This window comes from Cervus elaphus, chromosome 24, assembly GCF_910594005.1.
Source record: "Cervus elaphus chromosome 24, mCerEla1.1, whole genome shotgun sequence".
Classification (NCBI taxonomy): domain Eukaryota; kingdom Metazoa; phylum Chordata; class Mammalia; order Artiodactyla; family Cervidae; genus Cervus; species Cervus elaphus.
The window spans coordinates 29071688-29084525 of record NC_057838.1 but is presented as its reverse complement, the minus strand read 5'-3'; the positions used below and the strand labels follow the sequence as shown (position 1 = coordinate 29084525).

The 12838-nt window shown below is 43.5% G+C and overlaps 2 protein-coding genes across 5 annotated transcripts in view; one reads left to right on the top strand and one right to left on the bottom strand.

The window, feature by feature from the left end:
- The window catches only part of FANCD2 (FA complementation group D2), a 51904-nt gene extending 43762 nt beyond the window's left edge, over positions 1-8142 (top strand). For all 4 annotated transcript variants that reach the window (XM_043885873.1, XM_043885870.1, XM_043885871.1 and 1 more), the window contains exons 40-44: positions 447-521; positions 1295-1369; positions 4899-5045; positions 6515-6610; positions 7701-8142. In XM_043885873.1, the coding sequence (XP_043741808.1) occupies positions 447-521; positions 1295-1369; positions 4899-5045; positions 6515-6610; positions 7701-7781 (474 nt within the window). In that variant the 3' untranslated portion in view covers positions 7782-8142. The remainder of the gene's footprint in view (positions 1-446; positions 522-1294; positions 1370-4898; positions 5046-6514; positions 6611-7700) is intronic.
- Positions 8143-8923: 781 nt separating this feature from the next.
- FANCD2OS (FANCD2 opposite strand) lies at positions 8924-12274 on the bottom strand. The gene is made up of 2 exons (XM_043886673.1): positions 12193-12274; positions 8924-9756 (listed from the first exon to the last, which is right to left on the bottom strand). Exon 2 carries the CDS (start codon positions 9746-9748, stop codon positions 9212-9214), a length of 537 nt encoding a protein of 178 aa, XP_043742608.1. The 5' UTR covers positions 9749-9756; positions 12193-12274; the 3' UTR covers positions 8924-9211.
- Positions 12275-12838: the final 564 nt, after the last annotated feature.

The window sequence follows — 12838 nt, the reverse complement described above, 5'->3', positions numbered from 1 at the left end:
TCTTTCCTCACACCCCCACTGGTGCCAGTGTGAGGGATGATTGAGAAGGGGGAGTCCTTTTCCTGATGGGTAAATTGGGCAGTTGGTCATGTGCTTCCTCAGCTCTACCCAGTTTTTTTCCTTTTGAGAGTTAAGTTGTCCTCTGGGAGCTGGGATTCCCCTCAGTTCCCCTGTGCCCTCATTCTCAAACTGAGCAATACCCCTGCACATTGACTGTGTGTGTGGTAGGTAAGCCTGCTTAATTCAGGGTGTAACAGGCCTGTTTAGCCTTTACATTAAGCTATATTCTCTGAATTAACCTCTTGAACACTTTCTGATTTATTTTTTGCATATAAAAGAAAATAAACCCTCTGGTCTGGGAAATGCTATGCTGCCTCAGGCAGGGGCATTTCTCACGAAAAACTTCAACTAGAGGTCCTCACCAGCTTCTCTCTTCTCTTCCTCAGTATGGGCGTCTCTTTGTGGAAGCATTTCTGAAGCAGTGTATGCCGCTCCTAGACTTCAGTTTTAGAAAACACCGGGTAAGAACTGAGAGCAGAGAGCAAAGGCATGCTCTGTATAGTTGTTCAGAAAATATGTCCACAGCAACTCTTGGGCAGCCATGGGGATAGCTCCATTATTCTGGTTCTGGGCCACAGGTTGACACAGTTACCTTTGGTCACTTCAGCTCGCCCAGAGATGCCCATGGAGGACTGAATATTCCGTAGTGGACCCACCTTCCGAACTTCTGCTCCAGATCTGAGGATGGTTGTTTCTTTTAGCCTGATTTTATTATGCTACTGCAGTCCCAGGACCTCACATATTAGTGTGTCATTTGTTTCTGTATACTTCTCTGGGTCTGGTCTCAGGAATTACAGAAAAAGGAAAGAAAACTCATTTTGTCATAAACTGCGCTGTAAGCCCGGAGTCCTAACCACTGGACTGCCAGGCAAGTCCAGGAGATGATTTCTTGCATATATCTGCCAAGTTGAACTTTGCAGAACACTCACAATATTCGGCTGGTCCCTCATAGCTCAGAAAGAGAAAGGGGGAGCACAGCCAGTGAGCACTCCTCCTTCTGTTTGAGGGCCAAATCCATATAAACTTGAAAAATTTTGAATCACTGTGTTGTACACCTGAAACTTGTAAAATTTTGTAAATCAACACTTCCTCAGTTTGAAAAAGAGATGATTATCCATCTATGGCTGGAACCTGAGGCTTGATCCTCTTTGGTACTCTTGGGTGCAAGGATATCTTGGGCGTAAAATGAAATGAGAATGTTTCATATGGCATTTGTGCATGTTGTTGGTTGTAGAAAGATGTTCTGAGCTTACTGGAAACCTTCCAGTTGAGCACGAGACTGCTTCATCACCTGTGTGGGCATTCCAAGGTAAGGGAAAGCAGATCACAATTGGTTTAATCTGGTTGCTCTTTGGAGATCCATGGGCTCCAGTGCCGCCTTCCTTTTTTACCCTTCTTAAGTCTTTATTTCTGAGACTATGTCTCTCCAATGGCAATTTATCAGAGTGGTCAAAGCCTCAGTTGCTGGCTGAGATTGGGTAATCGTCTCGAGGGAAACTTCTCCATCTGAAATTTGACTCAAACTCCATAGCCCTGTTTACTCTAGGATCTCTTCTTTGGTGAGAGAATGTTGGTGGGTGAGTAACTACGTACTATACTCTGGGCAGGAGGAATATTATGGAAGTGATGACTCTACTGGAGCCGAGAAGTAGTTCTAAAAGCAGCTGTTTTTAGAGCTTTTCTGCTGTATTATTTCCTAGTCAAGGAACACATCTGTCTCTTGTGAGAATATTCTAGCATTCAAGGACTTTTTCACTTAAAGTATACAGTTGAGCCCTTGTCACTTTTTGTCTGAAGGGGCACAGAACTGTGGAGTTGTGAAGTCACTGGCAAGCCCATGATTCTTCCACCCAGGTCCTGTCATTCACTTCCTCCCCTGCTTCTAAATTTTTAAGGTGCTAAACAGTGGAATTTTAAGGACTCCCTCCACTAAACAGGGGTACTTTCTATTGATTAATGTTAGTATAATATGTGTTCAAGAATATTTTAGGTAAATTCATTGATAATTGATCAATGAGAGATTATGATGAGGAACTGAGAGATATTGGTGATATGTCTTCTAGGCTGCTTTAGCTTAAAGTACAGCTACCATTCTCTTCAGAGTACTCTCAGTTCAATTCAGTCACTCAGTCGTGTCCAACTCTTTGTGACCCCATGGACTGCAGCATGCCAGGCTTCCTTGTACATCACCTACTCCCGGAGTTTACTCAAACTCACGTCCATTGAGTCAGTGATGCCAACCAGCGATCTCATCCTCTGTCATCCCCTTCTCCTCCCACCTTCAATCTTTCCCAGCATCAGGGTCTTTTCCAATGAGTCAGCTCTTCGCATCAGGTGGCCAGAGTATTGGAGTTTCAGCTTCAACATCAGTCCTTCCAATGAACATTCAGGACTGATTTCCTTTAGGATGGACTGGTTGGATCTCCTTGCAGTCCAAGGGACTCTCAAGAGTCTTCTCCAACACCACAGTTTAAAAGCATCAATTCTTCGGTGCTCAGCTTTCTTTACAGTCCAACTCTCACATCCATACATGACTACTGGAAAAACCATAGCCTTGACTAGCTGGACCTTTGTTGGCTAAGTAATGTCTCTGCTTTTTATCTCACATTTGCTCCCTCTGATTGCCCTCAGGGCATTAGGGCCTGGTCCTTACCCTAAGCAATGCCGCCCTCTCCTCTCCGTTCAGCCCCCACTTGCTGAAGGCGGATGCGAGCGTCTGGGTTACTTTTCTGCTGGGAGTTGCTTTTAGGCATGTAATCGTGGGTTTTATTTATTTTTCCTCCCAGTTAGGTTGCCCGCCGAGATTCAAAACTTACCCCAGACCCGCCCGTGAGAGGGTTTCCTGGTGTTTGGAAACTTCCTCTATTACGGGTCCCTTCCCGGGACGGGTCTCCATCCCTAGCTCTGTTGTCTCTCTCTTTATCTTTTATATTTTGTCCTCCCTCCTTTCGAAGACAATGGGCTGCTTCTCTGGGCACCTGATGTCCTCTGCTAGCAATCAGAAGTTGTTTTGTGCACTTTGCTCAGCGTTCAAATGCTCTTTCGATGAATTTGTAGGGGAGAAAGTGGTCTCCCCGTCCTATTCCTCCGCCATCTTAGCTCCCTCTGTCTCTGCTTTTTATTTTATTTTTTTTTAAATAAAAAGTTTTATTGGAGAAAAATAGAACCACCACGTACACAGGGAAAAGAGCACAAAAATTCAACTGATACAGAACTGAAAGTCACAACTACCCAATGTTGTTTGCGATTACTTTTCAATTTCTTAAATGGCTTCCATCAATTTTTTAAAATAGCTTTGCCAATTTTTAGCTGAAATAGAACCAAGTTTTCAAAAAATTAAGAGCCTCAGCGAAGGGACCAGCTTTTAAGATAACAAAGGTGACACCAAGAGTCTCCTAATAGGACCAATTCTACCGAAAAATTCCTGAAGCACATAACTACTGAGTCTGGTAGGACAGTAGCTCAGAGACCATCAGGGATTAGTTAGAACACTGGCTCAGACGGTCCAGTATGCAGAGAGGGCAAACAAAAAAGCTGCATTTCCCTGTCAGACGAGTTCACATAAGAAAACCAAGGAGGTGCTAAGAAAATACAGGCAATGGCTGCTCAAAATAATTAAGAGGGCATTCTAAATACCACATATTATTAGACAACAGTGTGTAAAGTGATGCAATTAGAAAACAGGCAACTTAAAAAAATATGGTCACAGGTCTTTGAGAACTCAAGAAAACAATCAGTAGCAAACACTAGAGCTGAAAGTCTTCTCAGCTGAGGGGTGAAAGTGAAAGTGAAGTCGCTCAGTCATATCCGACTCTTTGCGACCCCGTGGACTGTAGCCCACCAGGCTCCTCCGTCCATGGGATTCTCCAGGCAAGAATACTGGAGTGGGTTGCCATTTCCTTCTCCATGTCTCTGCTTTTTAATATGCTGTCTAGGTTGGTCATAACTTTCCTTCCAAGGAGTAAGTGTCTTTTAATTTCATGGCTGCAGCCACCATCTGCAGTGATTTTGGAGCCCAAAAAAATAAAGTCTGCCACTGTTTCCACTGTTTCTCCATCTGTTTGCCTTGAAGTGATGAGACCGGATGCCATGATCTTAGTTTTCTGAATGTTGAGCTTTAAGCCAACTTTTTCACTCTCCTCTTTTCACTTTCATCAAGAGGCTCTTTAGTTCTTCACTTTCTGCCATAAGGGTGGTGTCATATGCATATCTGAGGTTATTGATATTTCTCCCAGCAGTCTTGATTCCAGCTTGTGCTTCATCCAGCCCAGAGTTTCTCATGATGTACTCTGCATATAAGTTAAATAATCAGGGTGACAATATACAGCCTTGATGTACTCCTTTTCCTATTTGGAACCAGTCTGTTGTTCCATGTCCAGTTCTAACTGTTGCTTCCTGACTTGCATACAGATTTCTCAAGAGGTAGGTCAGGTGGTCTGGTATTCTGTCTCTTTCAGAATTTTCCACAGTTTATTGTGATCCACATAGTCAAAGGCTTTTGCATAGTCAATAAAGCAAAAATAGATGTTTTTCTGGAACTCTCTTGCGTTTTCAGTGATCCAGCAGATGTTGGCAATTTGATCTCTGGTTCCTCTGCCTTTTCTAAAACCAGCTTGAACATCTGGAAGTTGACGATTCACGTGTTGCTGAGGCCTGGCTTGGAGAGTCCTCAGAGTGCTCTACCAGACTGCTGTTGGGGGTGTGTCTCTGGTCCGTACTGGCAGGGCTTGGGCTCTTGTTCAGTGTTCAGGGTGTTAGGAATTTGAAAGTTTCTGTATAGGAAACATGAAAGCACGATGATAAATGCAGATGAATTGGTTGCATTTGTTTCCATTCAGATTCACCAGGACACAAAACTCACCAAACATGTGCCTTTGCTCAAAAAGACCCTGGAACTGTTAGTTTGTCGAGTGAAAGCCATGCTCATCCTCAACAATTGCAGAGAGGCTTTCTGGCTGGGCAATCTTAAGAATCGGGACTTGCAGGTAAGCCTGGGACCCTACCAATGATAATCTCCTACTGTCCTCTTCTATTCTTTGTGAGAGCATTGGAAAGTATCTAAGGAAGGTGACCTAAGCTCCACTCTCTTAATACTCAAAACTGCTTTTCTCTTAAGTGACTGTTTAGCTCTTAAACGTACTTTGCTCTTGGGCCCTGGTTGCAGGTTGCACCCCTCAGCAGCAGCAGCAGAGACACCAAAACATACCATTAATGTATCAGTAAAAAAGGCTTCAGACACAGAGGAGCAGATCAGGAAAACCTTTTTCTACAACTATGGAGAAACTTTTTTTTGTTGTTTAGTTTTGTTTTTTTAACTCTAAAACCAATCTGTTCTATTCCTGAAATTATTCTCCGTACTGATTTTTTTTTTTCTGGCTGATTTTAGCAAGTAGGCATTTCTTAGTTGTTTCAATTGTCTGACTGATGGGCTGAAATCTTGTGTTGTTTATACTATTTCTTTGATGTAACACCATTTTTCAAATACATTCCAAGGCCTTCTCATTCATGTTTATATTATCTGAGTCTCATAATTTATACATGAAAATAATAAATCCCCAGAGAATTAGCTTCCTTTCTTCACTTCAGTGTTATTAGGTAGATACTGTTGTTACTATGAGAATTGAAGCTCAGAGAGGTTAAGTAACTTATTCAGCAATATGAGTGGAGAAAGGATTTGAGTCCAAATAGTCCTCATCCAGATTTGGTATTCCTAAATCACTTTAGTATACTCTCTTTCAGCCTCTAAATGGCCATTTGTGATTGGTGTGGGTTTTTTTTTTTTAAGATTCAATTTTTTTAAATTATTTTTATTGTTGGGTTTGCTGTGTCTTCATTGCTGCTCAAGGGCTTTCTCTCATTGCAGCAAACAGGGGCTACTCTGTAGTTGCCATTCACAGGCTGCTCACTGCAGTGCCTTCTTCTTGTGGAGCGTGGGCTCCAGGGCTCTTGGGCTTCAGTAATTGCTGCATGTGGGCTCAATAGTTGTGGTGCATGGTGCTTGAGGCATATGGGATATCCCCAGACCGGGGATTGAACCAGTGTCCCCTACGTTGGCAGGCAGATTTTTAACCACCGGACCACCAGGGAAGCCCTGTATATAGTTAATGTGTTGATGTTCACGTTCTCATACTTTAAGGTATTTGAGAGAGTTTAGAATCGTATTGAGCATTACCTGAAAGAGTCACCAATACAATCTGGCCTTGTGAAGCTAGTATGATACTAGAATACAAAGATGAATCTTTTGTAAAACTACATATTGTGTGAGAGCCATAAGCATCTCAGAAGCCTTGGGTTGATTATCACTTCTCTAGGTGCTGGATCACAGGTTGGTGTCCGTGTTTGATCATATTTGAATGACTTTCTTTGCCTTGCCTGTAAACTTAAGCTTTTCTCCCCTTGAGACCCATGTGTGATCATTATAACCCACCATTTGTCTTGGCCCATTCACATTCAGGGGGAAGAGATTATATCCCAGAATTCCCAGGAGAGCACTGCAAATGAGAGTGAGGGTGATACATCATTCCACGTCTCTGGGAGCCAAGCAGCAAAGGTATGTGCAGGACTTTCCTGCCTGAGTTTATAATTACTTCCTTCTGTGGCCATCTCTATTCCCTCTAGAAAAGGCTTCTGCACTTAAGTGAATTCTGTGAGGGCCAGAAAAAAAACACATACACACAATATTATAATCACTCTTGAGTATCTCAAGGTGTGCCGTATGTTATACAGTTGAAAATCCTCTTCCATTATAGCCTCTTATTTTCCCTGAATTTGTATCTGAAACCATTTTAGAGGGGAGATAGGAAGAGGTCAAAGTGTTTTGTGAGTGTTGAGAAGAATGAGTTAAACCATTTTTAAACATGTTGTTTGAATATGCAGAATAGAAATGTAAAAGCCAAAGCACACACTCAAAAGCTGTCACCACTGAGGACTAAAATAATAGTGGTAGTCCTTATGCTCTTCTGGGCTACTCCTGATGCTGTTGAGATTTTAAAGCAAAGAAAAATATATTTATAAAAGTTTCTTACAATTGGGCAGGTTATAGATACCGAGAATCTCAGATTTAAGAACCCTGCTCTGGATATAATTTGTAATGCCATTTGAGGCTGCAAAAAGATCACTTAGTATGAAAAATTCTTTTATTACATGGTTCTCCATTTTATTTGTATCGAATACCTCCACCTTGTTCTCATAAAAAAGTTTGAGGCAGACAATATTCTGTTACTTTGATGCTTTATCCTAAGCAAACCTCTCAGATTAGATTTTGCAAATCAGAGAGAATCTTATGCATGATTCCTATTGTATTTTGAATTTAACTAACATTTCATTCTATACTGAATGCCTATTTTATTTCTATGTCACATACATGCTGTAGTGCTGGAGGGCTGTGGGCTTCTGTAAAAATCACACATGGTTGGGTTGCCAAACGGCCTAAGTCAACATCAGAATGGCTCCCTCTATCATCTTGGGTTCAAGGCCATGATATGAGAATGGGGCAGCCTCTGATTCTTTCCTCAAAAGAATGGTTTAAACCTATCATTGGTTTTAACAGTGAAACAGTGTAGTTGTGCAGGCTGTGGGAGCAGTGTTGCAAGTTATGGGGTTGCTCAGATGACCTAAAATGACTGTCCTTTGCTTCTTAGGAGGGCGAAGAAGATAAAGCAAGTGATGGAGAAAAGGAGCAAGAGAGTGATGATGATGAGAGTGATGACGACTCTGATTAGACTACAGAAAGATGCTCCTTCCCCATCTTTGCCAACCACTGACCATTTTGTGTTCAGGGTTACAGATCTGCTGCCTGTCTGTCTTTCTAACTGGAAGCATCCTATTTTGTCCTTAAAAAGGGGGTTCTATTGAATCAACTCAATTGTGGATTACACAGATTGTCTACTAACCTTAAAGATGGTGGCTTAATGTCTACTATATTAAAGACGAATGTAGCATTACTTACCTGTTTGGGTGAACATGGCAGTGCTGTGCTGCACCACAGTCACGAGCAGCTTTGGGAGCTAGTTTTCAAACTCTGGATTTATTTTACAATTTAAGCTTGTACCAGTTTTCAAATAAATTATAAGTTCTGCCTTAGCTACCTTTTATTTATTTATTTTATTTTATTTTAAAGTTTTATTAAAGTATAAAGGAGATAGAGAAAGCTTCTGACATAGGCATCAGAAGGGGGCAAAAGAGTACCCCCTTAGCTACCTTTTAGAATTTCTTTCGTAGGTGGAACTGAATTGGAATTTGTGCAGAGAAATAATGGAGAATTAAAATCACATATTCCCTATTAAAAGGACTGTCTTATTTGAGATGAAAACACATTTGGAATCTTTTTGGAGGAGTGGCAGATTTCTTTCAGTGCTCAAAGAAAGTCAAATGTTTGGCTGCATTTTGAAGTTTTTGGTGGTTATGTAGACATATAAGACAAAGGTGAAAAGGGCAGCATCCAACTCATGTTAACTTTGCATAAATAATTTTTATTTCCACATTATTCTGACTTATACCTATAATCTAGTTACAAGAATACTACAAAATTACTTGTAGTTGATTAAAAATAGAACATTAAGCATACACTTCAGCTAAAATGGGGAACTCTTCATGTCTTCTGCTCTTATTTCAGTGCCAGACTGTTAATATTTAATATTTGTTAATATTTCTACCTACTTTATACTCTCCAGTAGTGTTAGGGTGTGGCTGGTTAGGTTTTTACGTTGTTTTTTGGTGGGGTAGGTTATTTAATCATTGACCTACATACACATTTTTGACCCCTTCACCCTCATGTACATAGGAATCCATAATCTTCCTTGACATTCTTTGTTTCCCCACCTCATTGTGGTTTTAGTGTTGAAATGAGTTCACAGTAGGCTCATTGGTATATATGGTTTAATGGTTCTTTATCACATGTACATGTCAGTGCTAGTTTGACTCTCTTTCAAATGGTTGTTCAGCTTTACATTGGAAATGTTCTCCTCCCTTGCTCTGTCACTGACCCATTTTTGGAGGGGAAGGGAGGAGAAGGGCTCCTGAATTGTCACCGCCTGACTGAAAAGCAAAATAGCTGGGGCAAGCACAGTTTCCTTTACAGGGACAGCTCTATGTAAGCTTCAGGCACATAGTGAAAGACATGGTGTGAGGAACAGGGATCAGATGGGACCCTTTACTTGGAATGTTGCAAGGCAAAGGTGCACTTCTTGTATGTTGCATACAGCAAGAGGATGGAGCGTAACATCTGTTTGCACATGGTCACTGTCATCTGAATCTGCGGTTCCTTAAGTCCAGTGGGCCACTGGTGCTCCCGGCTAATGATTTTGCAAAAGGCTGACTTGTCTGAAACTCTGAAGGTCCCAGTCCACTTTGGTGGCTGAGCCGTGATGACCCTGCCAAAGACAGAATCCACTCCACTGAGGCGGACAGGCTGAGGCTTCCTGACCAGCCTTTTCTTGTTGTTCATGGTTCGGAGCTCTGATGTGTGACAGGGCAACTTGGGACTCACCCCAGGCTCCAGGAATGGGCTGTCTAGGACTAGAGTGACCTCTTGAAAGCACAGCTGCACTTCAAGGTCAGAAGGGGTATGTGGGAAGCAGGGGGGAGCCCTAAAGGGGTGCTTGGAAGAAGGGGTAGGTGTTGTATGCCGCAGCCATTGGAAGCTCTCATCCAGTGGGGTCCATGGTGACCAGAGCTGGTATCCTGCCATTGACAGTCCTAGAGGAGAGGAATCAGAACATGGAATTTCCCTAGCATGCTTTTGGCAAGGATAGGGCTGTTCAAATTCACATCTCTGTCTCAGTATTAACTTTACCTTAACTGTAGTTCTCATGAACAGATTCCAGTACTTGTTAGGATACAAGTAATTCTATAAAGGGCAGTAGAGGATAGTGGCAAGTATTGAATATGGTAACTGCTGTGTGTACTCTATTAAACCTAATCATAAGCCTCTGAAGATAGGTTTTTACCCATGGTACAGATGAGGAAATGGATTTATCCAAAAGAGTAGCCCTGTGTGGTATTAGGATCTGTGCTGTGTTGATAACTGCTAAAGACAGAATCTGTGCCTCTCAGGTGGCAGAGGCTGCTGGCACTCCACGGTGAGACATTATTTGTGGATGAGTGCTCAGAAAGGCCTGTCTCGCCAGATATTTGTGACTAAATCACATGTACTTTATACCGTTGGTTCTCAAAGTGTGATTCTGGGACTGGCGCCTTAAGTGCCTGTGGAAACATGGAAGAAATGCAGATTCTTGGGTCCCCTGCATTCTGCACTTAAACCCTCTAGGGAAGTCTGATGCACCTTAGAGTTTGAGAACTTACGCTGTTCCTTTAAGGAACTTCACCGTTTACTATTCTTAATTATGGACAGAAGATCAGAACCTCTTGACAGGAGTGACCAGCTCTCTCAGAGCCCTGAGGTACTCCTACACCACCTCAGAGGAATTACACCAGGCAGGAGGGGAAAAAGTTCCCAAGGCCAGACGTTTTTTAGTTTTTAAAGATTTTTCTGGTTCTCCTACGTGTGTGTTTTTTGGGCTTCCCTGGTAACTCAGCTGGTAAAGATTCTGCCTGTAATGCAGGAGACCCTGGTTCAATTCCTGGGTCGGGAACATCCGCTGGAGAAGGAATAGGCTCCCTATTCCAGTATTATTGGGCTTCCCTGGTGGCTCAGCTGGTAAACGATCCATCTGCAATGCAGGAGACCTAGGTTCAAAGACTGGGTTGGGAAGATCCACTGGAGAAGGGAATGACTACCCACTCCAGTGTTCTGGCCAGGAGAATTCCATGGACTATAAAGAATTATAGAGTCGCAAAGAGTCGGACATGACTAAACGACATTCACTTCACTGGATATGTTTTGTTTTTGTTTTTTTCTTATCTGTGAAAGACCCACTGGTTGAGATTTTTTCCTTTCTTCTTTGAAGATAAAGGAAAAGGCGTGGAGGATATGTTGCTAACTCAAAATTTACCCAAGTAGAATTTAGACTTTCCATCTTTCTACTTTAAAATTGTCAGTATATAAAGGATTTCACTGAATTCAAGAGAAATGTAACATTTATTCAGCACTACCTACTATGATAAGGGGCACGGCAGACCCTTTTCTTTCTAGTCAAGTATATTTCTCTGTACCTTCACTATTCTTCCACAAAAGTAGCAGCAAATGGGATCCCATCCCACCCAGTAATGGCCCAGAAGTTTGACACCCTCACCATAGTTTGTGAGACAGTGAAGTTTTGTTTTGAAAAGAGAATTGTTGGTGACATTTGAAACAGAAGACCTGCCCCTGACAGTGGTTAGTAGAAAGAAGATTTGTTGATTTCCTCCAGCTGGGAATGTTTCTCCTGAGGTATGCAAGCTCTTGTGCATACTGTGTTCAAATATCAGGACTGCCTTAGGATGAGAAGGTGACAACCAAGGGATAGTTATCTGTTCGAAACAGCCTGTGAAAGGCTTCTGGTACTTGATATTCTGACCCTAAGAGCACACATCCAGGATCAGGGCTGCTCTGGTACCCCATCAAGGCAAGGTGGGGGTGGAGAGTGTTAACTCTGAATATATGATACAGAAAAAAAAAAAATCCAGGAGTCTTTCTTCCTTGTTTCTTGAGAGGAAATAGGGCCAGAGGGGAAAGACTTTATCAAATGTCCAGCCGGAATACTCAAAAGAACCAACATAGGATGAAAGAGGGCGTCCGACCCCAGGTCCCTTCCACCACTTTTACATAAGGATCAAATAAAGCTAGTTCACCGCTCACTCCTACCAGCCACGAGTCTCCATCATCCACTTCAGAAGGAGTTGAACCTAGCCAGCCTGTTCAAGCTGCTCTAAGAGCTCCCAGGTAGGGAACACCTGCTTCTAGCACCAAAGGTTTTCCCTTCATACCCTTCCTCCCATGTCAAGAAACCCAGTCCCTTCATTTCCGCACCTGGGAACTGGGAAGACCGCGTCAAAGTGCAGCTGAGGTCCTTATGAACTGTGATCCCGAGGGGCTGGAGCTGCCTTGAGAGGGGCAGGCTCCCCCTCCCAGTCAGAAGAGGGGCTTGTCCCCCAGGGACCCCTACCCCCAGGCAGGGGCCGGACGGATCTGGCCGAGGCGGAGGTGGTGGTGGGACCCCGGGCCCGGTCCCACCATCCGGGCCGTGGTCTCACCTGCTGAACTCCGCGGGCCTCACGCTCCAGAGTGGCGGCGGCTGTTCCCTGGCCGCATCTTTTCTCCACCGGGTGCTTGGCAACAACCTTTGTGACCCAGGACCGTAGCGGCGGGGTGGGAGGGGTTGGGGGGTGGGGAGCGGGGAGAGCCCGAACCGCGGAAGGGGCGCAGGGAGCGGGGGGATCGAAGCGCCCCGCTCGCTCGGAGCCCTCATCTCACTGGAACACCTGGTCCGGGATTCAGCCTTCAGGAGTGCTGAACCGAATTCTGTTCCCCTCCACCTCTTCCCCACCTCGCCACAGCGATGTGCCTTTGATCTATCTGGTCAAAGAGGACTACGGAGCCCATTTCAAAGACTAGCCAGGAACCTGCCTGCATAAATGTCAGGGGAGGGGGGAGCTGTGGTTAGTATTAAAAGGTAAGCGCTACCCTTTAAACGCTGCCCTGAGTTACCCAGAGTTCTGAAGGCTTTTGTGGCTGCATTGAATAATCCCAGTGCAAGGACTCAGACAGGTGCTCCCTTGTCAAGATGGAGAAAGATGCATCTCTCCTTGACTTCTCAACCAAAAACTTTGCTCTCTGTTAAACTTCAAAAAGGAAGATTCTCATTCTCAGAAAGCTGAAAAACTGACACTTTCACCTTAG

Bases quoted from the DNA above. Each gene is read 5' to 3' on its own strand.
- FANCD2OS (XM_043886673.1), bottom strand. From the start codon at position 9,748: ATGGCAGGATACCAGCTCTGGTCACCATGGACCCCACTGGATGAGAGC.